At 36.9% G+C, this 19232-nt stretch overlaps 1 protein-coding gene across 3 annotated transcripts; it reads left to right on the forward strand.

Annotated features, from left to right (window-relative positions):
* Positions 1–6220: 6220 nt before the first annotated feature.
* Positions 6221–19203, forward strand: LOC110873683 (myosin-2). 3 transcript variants are annotated; one of them, XM_022122676.2, is made up of 22 exons: positions 6221–7064; positions 7177–7278; positions 7382–7525; positions 7619–7769; positions 7860–7887; positions 8002–8170; positions 8253–8316; positions 8440–8453; positions 8538–8622; positions 8702–8805; positions 8901–9036; positions 9512–9618; positions 9705–9857; positions 9948–10037; positions 10845–10922; positions 11017–11172; positions 11263–11430; positions 12103–12308; positions 12405–12537; positions 13657–13786; positions 13900–14013; positions 14476–14638. In XM_022122676.2, the coding sequence occupies exons 1-22, from the start codon at positions 6726–6728 to the stop codon at positions 14607–14609; spliced, it is 2805 nt and encodes a 934-aa protein (XP_021978368.1). In that variant the 5' UTR covers positions 6221–6725; the 3' UTR covers positions 14610–14638. The 3 variants fall into 3 exon arrangements, with proteins under 3 accessions (XP_021978368.1, XP_021978369.1, XP_021978370.1); XM_022122677.2 differs by lacking the exon at positions 14476–14638 and adding an exon at positions 19050–19203 and having other exon boundaries at positions 6223–7064; XM_022122678.2 differs by lacking the exon at positions 14476–14638 and having other exon boundaries at positions 6224–7064; positions 13900–14178.
* The last annotated feature ends 29 nt before the right edge of the window (positions 19204–19232 follow it).

The following is a 19232-nucleotide window of genomic DNA, read 5'->3' on the forward strand; positions in this document are numbered from 1 at the left end:
TTTATGTGTAATTACCTGTTTATGTGTTTGAATTTTTGGAGAATTATTCGATTTCGCTATCACTTCGATCGACACACACGACTCGCATTGCTCTTCTATCTCAATACGCTAACAAGTCGCTGCAAATCTAAACCACATTATGCTACGATATACGCTTATACTATACTCGACTTGTTATACGATTATACTATGCCACTCGATATGCTATACGCGATCACGATACACGAACGACACGCGAGCTTTGAATGATAGGTTTCTGTATTCTGACTGCATCTGTGATTAAAAGTGTTTCTATGTTTATGTGTCTCTGTGCTCTACGTGCTTATGTGTCTCTGTGCTCTACGTGCTTATGTGCTTCTGTGACTACGTAAATCTGTGACTATGTGCTTATGTGTTTATGTGATACATGTTTCGACGTGTTCCTGAGCTTTAGTAAGTAGTAGACGTGTGAGGTGAGATTCGATTTTGATGTGTCTGAGACCTACGACGATGTCTGTTGCAGACCATGTCGTCATCTGGACACCGAACCCCTCTTACCCGCCAAGAAAAGAGAGACCGTCGTCTTGCTGCAATCATCGCCAAGCGAGTGGCAAAAGCTGTGAGCGATGTGTATGAAATCGTCAGCAAATCTTCTGAGGAGTCGCGAACTGAAGCTCCTAAAGATGCTAACAAGACTGTTTTCAGCTTCAAACAGTTCAAGGCATGCGGACCAAAAGAGTTTACCGGAGAAGATGGCCCTACCACCATGTTTCAATGGGTTGATTCGATCGAAGTCACCCTGCGCCAAAGCGGCTGTCCTGAAAATCCCCGTACCCTAAATGCAACCGGCGTCTTCCAGTCTCGAGCTCTAGACTGGTGGATGGTCGAACGAAACAAACGCGGGAATGATGCAACTTATGAGCTGACTTGGGAAGAGCTAAAAGCCATCATGATGGACGAATTCTGCCCTCCCCATGAACGCCAAAAGCTGGAGGACGAGTTTTGGAACATCAAGCAGAAGGACGGAGACAACGCTGCCTTGACTGCTCGCTTTAAGCAGCTTAGCATTATCTGTCTCGATCAAGTCAAGACGCCAGACATGGCCATCAAGAAGTACATTCGAGCTCTACTCGATTGTGTAGCCGATTTTGTTCACGCCGCGAAAACCTCATCGATCGAGGAAACTTACTTGCTCGCCGCCGAGATCAATGACAAGCGAGTAAAAGCTGGTTTCTGGGATAAGCCCTCCAAGTCTCCACATCAAGCTACTACTGCACCAACAGCCGACACCACCACTGCTCAACCATCTAAGTCATCATGTCGCAAGAAGAAGCACAACAACAACAGCTCCAGCAACAAAAACTGTGCTGTCGCTACAACTGCTGCTCCTTTACAAGCCGTACCGGCTCAACAGCAATCTCATCATCGACCAACACCAGTGACCAATGCATCGCCAGCAAAGCGCGCTTACACAGGTCCCCACCCGCTCTGCCCGACATGCTCATATCATCATCCGGTGGGACTTGCCTGTCGTTTCTGTGCTCATTGCAACCTCTACGGTCATTTCAATGCCAATTGTCGCTATGGTCCTCGTCAAGCCCCAGTTCAAGCCACTGCTTATCAAGCTCTACTCCCAGCCCCTCAAGGCCAACACGCAGCTCAAGCACCCGCGGTCAATGCTCGAGTCTGCTTTGCATGTGGTGACCCTAACCATTTTGCAAACATGTGCCCAAACAAGGCTGTGAAACAAGAGCCCCAGCAGCAGCAGCAACAACCTCAGCAGCAACAACAAGCAGCCCATGCCAGAACCTTCAACATCAACGCTCGTCAAGCCCAGGCTGACAACAACGTGGTTAATGGTACGTTCCTTGTGAATGGTATTTATGCATCATGTTTGTTTGATACTGGAGCCGATAACAGCTTTGTGTCGTTTGAATTCGAGAAGCTCTTTAGTCGTAAGCGCTCTTATCTCCCCTCGTCCTTCGAAGTTGAAGTCGCTACTGGAAGAACTGTCGCCGTTAATTCTGTTCTCCGCGATTGTACTCTCGAGCTCAACAATCACATCTTCCCAATCGACCTCATTCCGATGCAACTCGGAAGTTTCGACATCATAATAGGCATGGACTTTCTTCGCGAAAACCATGCTGAAGTTGTGTGCTTTGATAAAATGATTCGATTCTCGCTCGCGAATGGTGATTTATTATGTGTGTACGGTGAAACCGCTTCGAAAGGTCTTAAGCTCATGTCGTGTGTCCAAGCTAGCAAGTATCTCCGCAAGGAATACAGAGCTTTCTTGGCCAACATTGTAGTAGCGGAGAAGGAAAAGAAAAAGAAGGCTGAAGTCAAAGACGTTCCAGTGGTCCGTGAATTTCCTCAGGTGTTCCCTGACGATCTTCCTGGACTACCGCCAGGTCGTGATATCGACTTTCGTATCGACCTCATTCCTGGAGCTAACCCCGTGGCCAAAGCTCCTTATCGACTCGCTCCATCTGAAATGCGGGAACTCTCGAACCAGCTCCAGGAGTTACTGGAAAAAGGCTTTATTCGCCAGAGCACCTCTCCTTGGGCCAGTCCTTTTCGTTAAAAAGAAGGATGGGTCGTTCAGGATGTGCATCGACTATCGGGAATTGAATAAGCTAACCATTAAGAACCGTTACCCTCTACCTCGCATCGACGATTTGTTTGATCAGCTACAAGGTGCTAAGTGTTTCTCGAAGATCGATCTACGCTCAGGTTATCATCAGTTGCGCATTCAAGAGGAAGACATCCCCAAAACCGCATTTCGAACTCGTTATGGCCATTATGAATTTGTTGTCATGCCTTTTGGTTTAACCAACGCACCCGCGGTTTTCATGGATCTGATGAATCGCGTGTGTAAGCCATTTCTAGACCGTTTCGTCATCGTGTTCATCGACGATGTCTTGATTTATTCCAATTCGAAATCTGAACACGCGCAACATCTACGTTTGGTTCTTGAGCTACTCCAGGGAAATCAACTCTATGCCAAGTTCTCCAAGTGTGAGTTTACTAGTATTTCTGACGCAACGTAGTTCATTATTGCATAATGTAATTTTTGTAGTATAAAACGTGCATAAAATTCACCTATGTAATCAGATAATGTTGACATTAAAGCACATAATTGTAATCATCAAGCAATAATTAAAGTGTACGGAAATTACCGGTTTGGTGCCAGTTGTCACAGAGGGATATAAGTCAAATAGGAGTTTTAGAGTCAAAGATGTGAATGGATCGTTTTACCCTTAATTATATTGGTTAACTGAGTTTTTTAACTGGGTTAGCCCTAAAACATATAAAGTGTTACATGACATAGTGATTTTGAACATAAACTGAAATTAAATCTTTTAAAGGGCACATTTCATAATTCCTGATATACTTATAAAGGACACATAATGTAATTTACTCTAATAATAATAACGTTGCATGTCTAATAAAGTGCTATACTTAAAAAATAACACTTAAAATCTATTGATGAGATATATTGTAGCGACAAATGGAAGGAAAATAGAGATGGGGACTAGAAAAGCATAGTGATAAACGTTAAAAGAATAAAACAAGTAGTGTATATATGTCCAAACACAATTTGACAAATAAATAATTATTGCATTATTAATTATTAATTATATCATTTTCTATCATGCTCTTTCCGACTTTCCCATATCGTGAAATTTGACCTTCCTTATAACTCTATATTAATTTATTCTTTTGCTTATCCTTTTATTTTATTTATATAAAACGTAAAATGCCATTTTATGGGATGTTTGGGATTGCTTTTAACTTATGACTTATTAACTTTTATAAGTGACCCAACCTAACCCAACCCAACCTTACAATAAAATATGTATTTCTCTCTCTTCCACCTACACAACCTAACCTAACTCAACCTTTTACACCCATTAGTGACCCAACCCAACCCAACATTTTTTACTAACAAATATGATTTAAGTTTTAATTTATTCTATAAATTTATTATAAATAATAAAAATGCTTATTTAAAAAAATATTATTTTAAATACAATTTTTTTATTAAAGCTAATAAAAAATATTCACGTTCATCAAACATACTTAATTAGATAGATAATTTAAGTTACAAGCGTGATACAAGGTAAAAGTACAAGTACATAAGATAGAAATTACATAATTATTCATCATCGGAAAATTTTTGCCAGATATGCTCAAATACATAATTAAAAAAACTTTAAAAAATACCTTTTTTTGTTAAAAAATATTTTTTTAATAAAATTTATATACGAATGTTCACAAAAAAAAAAACTAAACAAGACTGTGGTTTTAAATTTTTAAAAACATTGAAATTTTATAAGTTATTATTAATAATCTAATTATATACAAACTAAATGATTTAAAAGAAAAAAAGGAAATAATAATAATAATAAATACAACCAATAAAAGGGTGACAAGTGGCTCTAAGTTGGGTTGCAACCTTGGGGTCACAAGCACGACCAGGTTGTGGATTTTGTTTGCTTTTTTATTTTTTTTAATCAAAAAGCCATGACACTACTCAAAAAAGGCACCAATAGGAGTGGTCTCATTATCAAACCATAAAAACTCCTTCTCAACCTCTATATAGCAGGTGATTTTCATACATAAAAAAATAAGCTATGATACATGCAATTAACATATGTTTACCGACTTACATCCTAGCTTCAAGATATATCTGAGACTAAATTGCATAAATCAACCTTTATATTATACCCAAACTGCACTTCATACTTTTCACTATGAAATCGGCAAAACCCAACCTCTATGTTCATGTTTTGTTACATCCTATAACCTTTACCACTAACGCCGTTTATTTTCATCCTATACCTTTACCACTAACACAGTTAACCAAGAAAATAAACGACGCTAGTGGTAAGGATGTAACAAAACATGAACATAAAGGTTGAGTTTTGCCGATTTCATAGTGAAATGTATGAAGTGCACTTTGAGTATAACATAAAGGTTGAGTTATGCAATTTAGTTTATATCTTATGTGTACGCATGCTATAAAGCGGATGGAGTATGTGGTTGAACGAAAATTACAAAAAATTACAAACTATAAGGCCGGAGGGTGTGGGGGCGCCACCCTCGCCACCTCACACTCTATAGCGCCCCCCGGCGCTATACACCCACACCCATCATTTTAAGAAGGGGCGCCATTGATAGGCTCCATCATGATAACGAGCTTGAAGGGCTTTATCAGGTGGGGCCCATGTCATTTCACCCAATGAATTTTTTTTTTTAAAATTTGTTTAATAGGTGGCTCCATCCACACCATGCAAGTTAAAGGGGGCGTGATAAAGCCCCATGGCTGAGGTGAATCCTAGGTGGCGTTTACGTGGCCTGATAAAGCCCTTAAAGAGCTCCAACCACACCCTCCAGCCTAAGGACATAAATGCGAATCAACTTTTCAGACTAAAGTGACTAATATGACCGAACCCCATAAACTAAAATGACAAATTTGTTTTGTTATTATAATCAATTAATCATTACGAGTAATGATAGTTATAATTTCACCATTTATTGATTTGTGAGTATAATTTTACATGTGTCGTAGTAAGTAGCAACTACTAATATCTTGCTACTGTGGTCCAATAGTAATGAAATTACTTTACAGCTTAAAAAAAGTAATGGCACCTATAGAAATCTTTATAATATAATTAATTTAAATAGTTATCTTATCACGTCGAGTTGCTTGCCAGTCATAGGGGTATAAAAAGTCAAGCTTTATACTTTTTTAATTTTAATTCTCAAAATTCAATTTAAGTTGTTGTAGACTTGGAGTTACGTGGAAATCAAGTGAGTGCGCCAATAATTTGAAATTTAAACGTGTCCTTTCCTAATTCCTATGACAATAATTTTCCATACTAAAATAGTAAAATTCAAATACATGCACAATGAGGTTGGAAAACTTTGTGTTTCTTGTGAACCAGATTTAACTATCATTCTTTTCATTATTCTGTGATATCCAGGTATGAAGGACGAATACAGGTGGCGCCGGTTCGTCTCTAATGGGAGGCGATGTTTTACTAATTATTCCACTGTCGTGCCTCCGGACGAGTGGGAGAGCCAACGGGCTGGCGACGGTCGAGTAGTCGACCGTAGCCACAACACTGCATGTCACGCTGGTTGGCACATCGTTCCTTGCCGTTGAAAAAAAAAATTCAAATACTGCTCAAGTATTACTATAGTATAAATTAATTCATATTTTTCTTTACCTATTCGTTATTCTATTAAACTATTATTTATATTTACAATAAAAGATATATAAAGTTATAAACACTAGAAATCCCAAAATAAATGTTTTATTCAAAATAGTACTTTTCTTTATCGTAAACTACCGATGTCATAACAAAACAATTCAACACCGACCGAATAACATCCGAGACCAGTATAGACCAGTATGAGTATTATCAGAACCCCGATATTCATTTTCTTTTTCATATTTGAAAGTAGAAATTACTCCTGAACATTCAGTTCCATGTTGAAGTCATCAAGTACACTGTACACAAAGAGTCAAAAGACATTCCCTTTATAGCTACCAACTTTACCTCCTTCAAACAAATTCAAAATATCTCCACTTCAACCACCAATCTATTGATCTGAATCACTAAATTAGGGTTTAAAAACAGTGATTCAACTTCAAACCACAATGATTTCATTTCATTCGTTAATCTAGGGTTTCCTCAATCCAGTTCAAGCTTCCGGTATCAAAATCCCTTCATAAAATGTTACTTTCATCTCGGAGTTCGTTGGAAGTAATGCTCGATTCTCTCCGCCTGAGAGACAACTCCGGCGAGAGTTCACCGGACTTGCCGCCGGCGTTACCGTCACGACCGATCTCCAAAGCTCGCCTCCCGAAGCGGCTGATCCGGTCCACAATTGCAGTACAGCATGTTGTTTCTTGTGATACAAGTAACAACAACGAAAAACTAGATGTTAAATGCAGCAGCAGAAGCAGTGGTGGTGGTGGTGGTTGTGGTTTTGGACGGAAGAAGATGATCGGAGCTGCGGCTGCCGCCACGTCATCAGTTTCGGTTGACAGTATTGGTTATTTCATTAGAAATGTAATAAAAATGTTAAAATAAGAAAAAAAGAAAATCACTAGTAAATTGAGTTGAATTTACTTTTAATTTTAGGTTTTTAATGTTTGATCAACTTTGGAGTTGTTTGTTACAGAAACTTGGAGTGTGGTGTAAGTCGCGAAACGATCGGTGGGAGTTAGGGAAAATCGAATCAGCGGTTGGTGAAGATGTGACTGTTAGGGTTTCGAATGGGAATGTGAGTCTGTTAGTGTTTAGCAAGTTATAATTTGTTCACAAATGATACTAGTTTGATGGTAACTTATGGTTTACTCGTGTTGGTATTTGTTAACTTTGTTTAGATGATTACGGTGTCTAGACGAGAGTTGTTACCTGCGAATACGGATGTTCTTGATGGAGTTGATGATCTTGTTGAACTTAGTTATTTAAACGAACCATCGGTTCTTCATAGTCTTCAATATAGATACAATCGCGATATAATTTATGTATGTATTCGTTTAAGATTGTGTTATTTAGATGTTATTTGCTCGTATGATTGTTAAAGTTAGGATTTGAATTATGTTGGTTTGCTTCTGTAGAGTAAGGCGGGCCCTGTATTATTAGCGTTTAATCCCTTCAAGGATGTAAATATTTACGGAGATGATTTTGTGGCGGTGTATAAAGAGAAGATTTTGGATAATCCTCATGTATATGCTGTGGCTGATGCTGCATACAATGATATGATGAAAGGTGTGTTGAACTGTTGACAAACAAATGAAAGAGTTTAACTGAATTGTTTAATCTTAAATGTTAATACTTGTTTCTGAATAATCATTGCAGATGGTGTGAATCAATCTATTATTATCAGGTTAGTTCATCCTGTACTTTGAATGGTAAAAATTGATTATTCAGATTATCACTCTCAAACGCACATCCAAACACCCGATTATGTCTCTCTTTACTTAGTAACGTTTTTTTATAGTGGCGAAAGTGGAGCTGGGAAGACAGAAACTGCAAAGTTTGCAATGCAATATCTGGCATCGGTTAAAAGCCAGAACTATGAGATGAAATCTAAACTAATTCAAACCAGTTGTATCCTGGAAGCTTTCGGGAATGCAAAGACTTCCAGAAATTGGAATTCTAGCCGATTTGTGAGTTCTATTCCAAGTGTTTTATTGCTATGATATTATTATTGAAACTAACATATATAATTTGGAATTTTCTGTGGGGCAGGGGAAATTAATAGATATACATTATAGTGCAGAGGGGATGATAAGTGGTGCTTGTATCCAAACATGTAAGCATATAACAAATAGTTTGCTATATGTTCATTAATCTGAAAGCTTTATTTGACTTGCTGACTTTGGCTACTGATTTGAACTTTTCATGCTAAAATCAAAACCGGTGACTTAACACACAGATCTTTTTGAAAAGGTATTTGCTTTTGTAATACTGGGTTCTATCTATGATTCTAATTTCTGGAGTTTAACACGTGAGAGTATTTTTTTTTTTGCACAGTCAAGAGTATCTCAAATATGTCGTGGAGAACGGTCGTACCATGTATTTTATCAGATGTGTGCTGGGGCCCCACCTGTTCTTAAAGGTTGATGAAGTTACATTGTATTATTGATATCTGCACTATACTCATATTTCTTATTATTAATTTTATTTTTCGTTTACAGATAAGCTGAATTTAAAAATGTCAAGCGAGTACAAGTTTCTTAATCAGAGTGGATGCTTGAAAATTAATGGTGTTGATGATGCCCACAACTTTATAAAGCTAGTGGTAATTTGAAAATATTAATATCAGGAAAACCGTATGCTTATTATTTTCAAACATAAAACATGATAATTTAATTAGGATATATTTTTTTCAAGCAGGATGCCTTTGATACACTTGGAATTCATGGTCTGGATCAAGAAAACATATTTGAATTGCTTGCTGCAATTCTATGGCTTGGGAATATTTCATTTGCAGCAATCGATGAAGAACTTGTTGAGCCTGTGGCTGATGAAGGTAAACTAAAGTTTTTAATAATTTTTTAGTGTTTGGATAAATTGACCCTACTTCTGACTGTAATTGGAATTCTTACAATTGCATTTTGTTTTGGTCAATTTGTAAAATTTAGACCTTTCTTTGTGTCTCTATTCTAGTATTATCATAAAATCACGGAGTGAAATGCCATTTTCGTCCCTGAGGTTTGGCTAGTTTTGCAACTTTCGCCTAAAGGTTTGTTTTTCCGTATCTGGATCCAAAAGGTTTGAAATCTTGCCATTTTCATCTGGCAAGATTTCAAACCTTTTGGATCCAGATGCAGAAAAACAAACCTTTGGACGAAAGTCGAAAAATTGGCCAAACCTCAGGGACGAAAATGGCATTTTACTCTTAAATCGCGTATTCAAGTTTTCATTTCAAAATTTTTTAGATTTCTTTCTGTGAATATTAATTTGTAAATTTATATAGTATCTTTTTCTTTTTTGTATATTTGAAGCGAGTCGAAGTGCTGCTAGGTTAATGGGCTGCAAGATGGATGACCTCATGATGGTGTTATCTACCAACAGAGCTCATAATATGACCGAACCATTGACATTGCAGCAGGTACATCAACTTCGCTTTTTTTATATAAATATATAATAATTAAATTTTGAATAATGTAACATGTCAATTTATTCTTTATTATATAGGCAACTGACAAAAGAAACACATTGGCAAATTTTGTTTATGAGAGCCTGTTTAATTGGCTCATTGAAGAAGTTAATACATCACTTAAAGGAAACACACAACATACTCGACACGCCATAAGCATATTAGACACGTACGGATTTGAGTCATTGCAGGTACACTTTTTCTAATATTAATAAATAACAGTTATTTATAATACAACATTTCAACTGTACCCTGTCATATGAACATTACTTTATTTTCAGAGAAATAGCTTACAGCAGTTGTTTATAAACTACGCTGATGAGAGACTGCAGCAGCACTTCATTCGCCATCTTTGTAAGCTTGAACAAGAGGTATAATTATATATATATATGGATAGTTGGATACAAATTGTATCATAACTTATTTCATGGAATCTTATGTTTAAATATTTTCAATACAGGCTAACTGCATGAAACCGTCTGTTTAATATTTTACTTGTAAATTGCTGGTGTCGCACCGATTAATACCATGCCTGCAGCTTGAATAGATGATTGATTTCTTAAAAAAAATATTTTTAAAATAGCTATTAAATTCTATTTCGCTCTTAATTTAAAGTTGATTGCTAAAATCGTAAAACAAGTATCAAGTTCTTTTTTATTTTAGAGTAAAATGTCATTTTCGTCCCTGAGATTTTATGACTTTTGTCCAAAGGTTTGTTTTTCCGCATTTGGATCCAAAAGGTTTGAAATCTTGCTATTTTCATCCGTCTCGTTAACTCCATTCATTTTTCTCCGTTAAGTCAAGGGTATTTCCGTCTTTTTTGTTCACTTAAAGGGAAATTCGGTCTTTTTAAATAAAGTGAAAAAGACCGAATTGCCCTTTAAGTGAACAAAAAAGACGGAAATACCTCTGACTTAACGGAGAAAAAATGGATGGAGTTAACGAGCCGGATGAAAATGACAAGATTTCAACCTTTTTGGATCCAGATGCAAAAAAACAAACCTTTGGACGAAAGTCGCAAAATTGGCCAAACCTTAGGGACGAAAATGGCATTTTACTCTTTATTTTATTACTTGCACTTTGCCCTTTTCTTTAATAAATTTTACTAGTAATTATGATAATGTTTTAGTTCATGTTAGTCTTGAAGGGATATTAATCGTTTCTAGTATAATTATTAGGAGTACGAATTAGAAGGAATCCACTGGAAAAAAGTAGAGTTTGAAGACAACCAAGAGTGTTTGGATCTGTTTGAGAAGGTATTCGTTTTGTTTATTTATCGTCATAAGATACAAGGAATGTGTTTTTAATTTATTTATTAACTTTTTGTTTCACATAATTTGATTTTTGTAGAAACCAATGGGGATAATATCAATGCTCAATGAGTGTTCAAATTCCTCCATAGCCACAGATACGACATTCACCGAAAAGATTAAACAACACCTAAGTTATAATCTTTGTATTAGCTGTGAAGAAGGAGCTTTCAGGGTTCGCCACTATGCGCGAGAGGTTCTTCATTGTTACTATTGTCATGCGCACGTTTGATAATTATTTTTGTATGTTTGTTGCTTATGTGACCAAGTAATGGAATGTGTACAGGTTCAATATGATGCTTCAGGGTTGTTGGAAAAGGACAGTGATAAATTACAGTTTGATACCATCCAACTTTTGTCATCTTGTAAGAAACCCTTGAACCTTTCGGGTTCGGCCTCTGGTGTGATGAACCAGGTCCAAGCAGCAGGTCAAAGTGTTGGGTCAAAGTTCATGGTAAAGTTCCCTTTTTTAAATTTGACCCCGTGAGATTATAGGTGGCAAAATTAATGGGTTGGGTAACGGGTCAAAATAGAGTGGGTTGACTCGCCATTCCCATTCGTGAATGCTTTGATGGGTTAATTTCATATATTATCATTTTAAAAGTTCTAACTTTCATATTTCTTTATAAATTTTTGAGTAAATTGCTATTTTCGTCCCTGAGGTTTGGCTAGTTTTGGATGAAAGGTATGTTTTTCTGCATCTAGATCCAAAAGGTTTGAAATCTTGCCATTTTCATCCGGCTAGTTAACTCCATCCATTTTTCTCGGTTAAGTCAGGGGCATTTTCGTCTTTTTGTTAACTTAAAGGGCAATTTGGTGTTTTTCACTTTATGTACAAGTATTCAAAAAACCTTACTAAATAAAAAAGACGAAAATACCCCTGACTTAACAGAGAAAAATGGATAGAGTTAACGAGCCGGATGAAAATGGCAAGATTTCTAACCTTTTGGATCCAGATGCAGAAACACAAACCTTTGGACCATAGTCGAAAAACTTGCCAAACCTCAGGGATGAAAATGACATTTTACTCTAAATTTTATAATGCTACATTTACCCTTTCAAAAGACTAATAATATCTTATTTACTCATTTCAAATATAATTTGTTGCTTATCTGGATGTTTGTAGGATCACTTGTCCAAATTAATCAACCAAATGGAGAATTCAAAGCAACACTTCATTCGATGCATAAAACCAAATACCAAAAAACTTCCTGGAATCTACGAAAGCGACATCGTATGGGAACAACTTAAATGTAGCCAAGTTATGGAGGTAATGCAAATATCAAAATCAAGATACCCGTTACGCTTCACACATCAAGAATTTGCTAGCCGGTACAAAATAAAACTTGTTCATATATTATCATTTTATTTATATTATGTCATTATGTTGGTTGTCTTTCAAATTATAATGTGTTAATGAATTATCAGGTTTGGCTGCCTTTTATCGACGAATGTTATGTGTATGGATCCATTGAGTACATCGGTTGCTATTCTGCAGCAGCATCGAGTACCCACGCAAATGTACCAAGTTGGATTTACAAAATTGTTTTTCCGAGGACAGGTCAGCTTTTAAAGTGTTTGGATGTGTGTTTTGAGAGTGGCTATTTGATATTTAACAATCAGAACCAAATTGTCAAGGCTCTTTATGGGCCAAACGCAAACTTTGAAAATGAGGATTTTTGAATTGAAAATTTCATGTATTTATATAATTTTTAGCCTTTTTAACTATATCTTTAAGACAAGATTGGAATAGTCACAGTTTAATCACATAATATAGTTGACCCGTTTAATTCTTTGTTGTGCCATTTTTACCCTTAAATGGCTTCTCTCTAATTTTGGTTTTAGAAAACTTATTTATGATGAAGCAGTATATCACAAAGATGGTTGACATTATTCTTTATGTAATATATGATTTAAAAAAGAATAAAGGTTTATTTTTTCTTTTTTTTTTGATATAGTTAAATATATCAGTTGGTGTGTCATGTTCCACATGTAAAATTTCATATAAAGCTCTTAGTTTTGAAAATATGTATATGCCATTTTTATTTGAACAATTGTTGTGCTTCAAAGAAGTTTCAAGATTAAAACGACAGTCTTTTATATTTTATGAAGTGACATTGTAATAATATGTTGTTTGAGTGTTTGACAAAATTTAAACTATATAGAAATTAATAGGTAAATGACAATATGAAGGTTTTGTGAAATAATATCTATGTGTAAATATAATAGGATTTGCCTATAAAATAGGACTTTGTGACCCTGTTTAGTAACTATCACCTTTTGCCTCTACACTTCTAGGTTTTTTAGAATTTTAACATTTTTAGATTATTCAAGAAGTTATTTGGGATTTAAAGTCTCTTAAATTAGTTAAAAGGGGTGACCATGTAAGATTATTCAAGAAATTATTTGGGATTTAAAGTCTCTTAAATTAGTTAAAAGGGGTGACCATGTAATTTTGTTTCACCCTTAGACAATCGGTTTTGTTGTAGCTGGTCTGCAACTGATCTTTCAAAACCAATTATTTGACCCCTAAATAATCAGATTATCAAGGATTAAATCTGTTAATTTCAGACAATGAAAACCAGTTAAGAAAATAATAATAATAAAAATATATAGAAAACCAAATAATTCAATAATTTGCATGTTTGTTTTATTGGTGGAATTATGTGGGCATATATAGGTTGATGCATTGGAGAATTTGAGACAAGAAGTTCTAGGAAGTACTCGTGAACTCGATAACCGTTTCCTTGGTGGTCGAGTTCTTGTTGATTTTCATGAGTTGAAGTTTGGAATTGTGACATTGCAGTCATGTAAGAGTTCATTTCATAAATTTCATTCTTCTTACGTATTCATTTTATCAGATCAATCACAAATAATACGGTTCAACTTTGACTAAGAATTAAGTTTGTTTGTTTTCATGCAGTTATTCGTGGTGAAAATGCAAGAAGGGAGTTTAATGTTTTGAAGAAACAGAACCATGGGATTGCACTAAGTTCACTTGATGAACACATGACAACAGTTGTACATATACAATCAGGTACATGTTACATTAAAACTTACGGATGGTGATTTGGGTTGTGTATTATGACTATTATCTCAAACGGGTCAAATGAAAATGTAAAGGGTCAAATAGGTAAAAAGTCGCCTTTGCGGCATTATTAGTTTTTAATGCACCCAACCCCCTAAAACGTTTATTCAAATATTATGTTGAGTACACGGATGGTTTCTGTGGTTTATCAAAATTTTGGATTTGGTCCCTAACTTTCCAAAAGTACACAGATGGTCCCTATGGTTTGCACTTTGTAACGCATTTAGTTCCCAACCAACAATCTAAAGGTTTTAGCATGTCCAAGTTAGGGACTAATGCGTTACAAAGTGCAAACCAGAGGGACCATCCATGTATTTTTGAAAAAAATTGGGGACTAAATGCGTTACAAAGTGCAAACCACAAGGAGTCGCGAACTGAAGCTCCTAAAGATGCTAACAAGACTGTTTTCAGCTTCAAACAGTTCAAGGCATGCGGACCAAAAGAGTTTACCGGAGAAGATGGCCCTACCACCATGTTTCAATGGGTTGATTCGATCGAAGTCACCCTGCGCCAAAGCGGCTGTCCTGAAAATCCCCGTACCCTAAATGCAACCGGCGTCTTCCAGTCTCGAGCTCTAGACTGGTGGATGGTCGAACGAAACAAACGCGGGAATGATGCAACTTATGAGCTGACTTGGGAAGAGCTAAAAGCCATCATGATGGACGAATTCTGCCCTCCCCATGAACGCCAAAAGCTGGAGGACGAGTTTTGGAACATCAAGCAGAAGGACGGAGACAACGCTGCCTTGACTGCTCGCTTTAAGCAGCTTAGCATTATCTGTCTCGATCAAGTCAAGACGCCAGACATGGCCATCAAGAAGTACATTCGAGCTCTACTCGATTGTGTAGCCGATTTTGTTCACGCCGCGAAAACCTCATCGATCGAGGAAACTTACTTGCTCGCCGCCGAGATCAATGACAAGCGAGTAAAAGCTGGTTTCTGGGATAAGCCCTCCAAGTCTCCACATCAAGCTACTACTGCACCAACAGCCGACACCACCACTGCTCAACCATCTAAGTCATCATGTCGCAAGAAGAAGCACAACAACAACAGCTCCAGCAACAAAAACTGTGCTGTCGCTACAACTGCTGCTCCTTTACAAGCCGTACCGGCTCAACAGCAATCTCATCATCGACCAACACCAGTGACCAATGCATCGCCAGCAAAGCGCGCTTACACAGGTCCCCACCCGCTCTGCCCGACATGCTCATATCATCATCCGGTGGGACTTGCCTGTCGTTTCTGTGCTCATTGCAACCTCTACGGTCATTTCAATGCCAATTGTCGCTATGGTCCTCGTCAAGCCCCAGTTCAAGCCACTGCTTATCAAGCTCTACTCCCAGCCCCTCAAGGCCAACACGCAGCTCAAGCACCCGCGGTCAATGCTCGAGTCTGCTTTGCATGTGGTGACCCTAACCATTTTGCAAACATGTGCCCAAACAAGGCTGTGAAACAAGAGCCCCAGCAGCAGCAGCAACAACCTCAGCAGCAACAACAAGCAGCCCATGCCAGAACCTTCAACATCAACGCTCGTCAAGCCCAGGCTGACAACAACGTGGTTAATGGTACGTTCCTTGTGAATGGTATTTATGCATCATGTTTGTTTGATACTGGAGCCGATAACAGCTTTGTGTCGTTTGAATTCGAGAAGCTCTTTAGTCGTAAGCGCTCTTATCTCCCCTCGTCCTTCGAAGTTGAAGTCGCTACTGGAAGAACTGTCGCCGTTAATTCTGTTCTCCGCGATTGTACTCTCGAGCTCAACAATCACATCTTCCCAATCGACCTCATTCCGATGCAACTCGGAAGTTTCGACATCATAATAGGCATGGACTTTCTTCGCGAAAACCATGCTGAAGTTGTGTGCTTTGATAAAATGATTCGATTCTCGCTCGCGAATGGTGATTTATTATGTGTGTACGGTGAAACCGCTTCGAAAGGTCTTAAGCTCATGTCGTGTGTCCAAGCTAGCAAGTATCTCCGCAAGGAATACAGAGCTTTCTTGGCCAACATTGTAGTAGCGGAGAAGGAAAAGAAAAAGAAGGCTGAAGTCAAAGACGTTCCAGTGGTCCGTGAATTTCCTCAGGTGTTCCCTGACGATCTTCCTGGACTACCGCCAGGTCGTGATATCGACTTTCGTATCGACCTCATTCCTGGAGCTAACCCCGTGGCCAAAGCTCCTTATCGACTCGCTCCATCTGAAATGCGGGAACTCTCGAACCAGCTCCAGGAGTTACTGGAAAAAGGCTTTATTCGCCAGAGCACCTCTCCTTGGGCCAGTCCTTTTCGTTAAAAAGAAGGATGGGTCGTTCAGGATGTGCATCGACTATCGGGAATTGAATAAGCTAACCATTAAGAACCGTTACCCTCTACCTCGCATCGACGATTTGTTTGATCAGCTACAAGGTGCTAAGTGTTTCTCGAAGATCGATCTACGCTCAGGTTATCATCAGTTGCGCATTCAAGAGGAAGACATCCCCAAAACCGCATTTCGAACTCGTTATGGCCATTATGAATTTGTTGTCATGCCTTTTGGTTTAACCAACGCACCCGCGGTTTTCATGGATCTGATGAATCGCGTGTGTAAGCCATTTCTAGACCGTTTCGTCATCGTGTTCATCGACGATGTCTTGATTTATTCCAATTCGAAATCTGAACACGCGCAACATCTACGTTTGGTTCTTGAGCTACTCCAGGGAAATCAACTCTATGCCAAGTTCTCCAAGTGTGAGTTTACTAGTATTTCTGACGCAACGTAGTTCATTATTGCATAATGTAATTTTTGTAGTATAAAACGTGCATAAAATTCACCTATGTAATCAGATAATGTTGACATTAAAGCACATAATTGTAATCATCAAGCAATAATTAAAGTGTACGGAAATTACCGGTTTGGTGCCAGTTGTCACAGAGGGATATAAGTCAAATAGGAGTTTTAGAGTCAAAGATGTGAATGGATCGTTTTACCCTTAATTATATTGGTTAACTGAGTTTTTTAACTGGGTTAGCCCTAAAACATATAAAGTGTTACATGACATAGTGATTTTGAACATAAACTGAAATTAAATCTTTTAAAGGGCACATTTCATAATTCCTGATATACTTATAAAGGACACATAATGTAATTTACTCTAATAATAATAACGTTGCATGTCTAATAAAGTGCTATACTTAAAAAATAACACTTAAAATCTATTGATGAGATATATTGTAGCGACAAATGGAAGGAAAATAGAGATGGGGACTAGAAAAGCATAGTGATAAACGTTAAAAGAATAAAACAAGTAGTGTATATATGTCCAAACACAATTTGACAAATAAATAATTATTGCATTATTAATTATTAATTATATCATTTTCTATCATGCTCTTTCCGACTTTCCCATATCGTGAAATTTGACCTTCCTTATAACTCTATATTAATTTATTCTTTTGCTTATCCTTTTATTTTATTTATATAAAACGTAAAATGCCATTTTATGGGATGTTTGGGATTGCTTTTAACTTATGACTTATTAACTTTTATAAGTGACCCAACCTAACCCAACCCAACCTTACAATAAAATATGTATTTCTCTCTCTTCCACCTACACAACCTAACCTAACTCAACCTTTTACACCCATTAGTGACCCAACCCAACCCAACATTTTTTACTAACAAATATGATTTAAGTTTTAATTTATTCTATAAATTTATTATAAATAATAAAAATGCTTATTTAAAAAAATATTATTTTAAATACAATTTTTTTATTAAAGCTAATAAAAAATATTCACGTTCATCAAACATACTTAATTAGATAGATAATTTAAGTTACAAGCGTGATACAAGGTAAAAGTACAAGTACATAAGATAGAAATTACATAATTATTCATCATCGGAAAATTTTTGCCAGATATGCTCAAATACATAATTAAAAAAACTTTAAAAAATACCTTTTTTTGTTAAAAAATATTTTTTTAATAAAATTTATATACGAATGTTCACAAAAAAAAAAAAACTAAACAAGACTGTGGTTTTAAATTTTTAAAAACATTGAAATTTTATAAGTTATTATTAATAATCTAATTATATACAAACTAAATGATTTAAAAGAAAAAAAGGAAATAATAATAATAATAAATACAACCAATAAAAGGGTGACAAGTGGCTCTAAGTTGGGTTGCAACCTTGGGGTCACAAGCACGACCAGGTTGTGGATTTTGTTTGCTTTTTTATTTTTTTTAATCAAAAAGCCATGACACTACTCAAAAAAGGCACCAATAGGAGTGGTCTCATTATCAAACCATAAAAACTCCTTCTCAACCTCTATATAGCAGGTGATTTTCATACATAAAAAAATAAGCTATGATACATGCAATTAACATATGTTTACCGACTTACATCCTAGCTTCAAGATATATCTGAGACTAAATTGCATAAATCAACCTTTATATTATACCCAAACTGCACTTCATACTTTTCACTATGAAATCGGCAAAACCCAACCTCTATGTTCATGTTTTGTTACATCCTATAACCTTTACCACTAACGCCGTTTATTTTCATCCTATACCTTTACCACTAACACAGTTAACCAAGAAAATAAACGACGCTAGTGGTAAGGATGTAACAAAACATGAACATAAAGGTTGAGTTTTGCCGATTTCATAGTGAAATGTATGAAGTGCACTTTGAGTATAACATAAAGGTTGAGTTATGCAATTTAGTTTATATCTTATGTGTACGCATGCTATAAAGCGGATGGAGTATGTGGTTGAACGAAAATTACAAAAAATTACAAACTATAAGGCCGGAGGGTGTGGGGGCGCCACCCTCGCCACCTCACACTCTATAGCGCCCCCCGGCGCTATACACCCACACCCATCATTTTAAGAAGGGGCGCCATTGATAGGCTCCATCATGATAACGAGCTTGAAGGGCTTTATCAGGTGGGGCCCATGTCATTTCACCCAATGAATTTTTTTTTTTAAAATTTGTTTAATAGGTGGCTCCATCCACACCATGCAAGTTAAAGGGGGCGTGATAAAGCCCCATGGCTGAGGTGAATCCTAGGTGGCGTTTACGTGGCCTGATAAAGCCCTTAAAGAGCTCCAACCACACCCTCCAGCCTAAGGACATAAATGCGAATCAACTTTTCAGACTAAAGTGACTAATATGACCGAACCCC

Source organism: Helianthus annuus, chromosome 8 (assembly GCF_002127325.2).
Source record: "Helianthus annuus cultivar XRQ/B chromosome 8, HanXRQr2.0-SUNRISE, whole genome shotgun sequence".
Classification (NCBI taxonomy): Eukaryota; Viridiplantae; Streptophyta; class Magnoliopsida; order Asterales; family Asteraceae; genus Helianthus; species Helianthus annuus.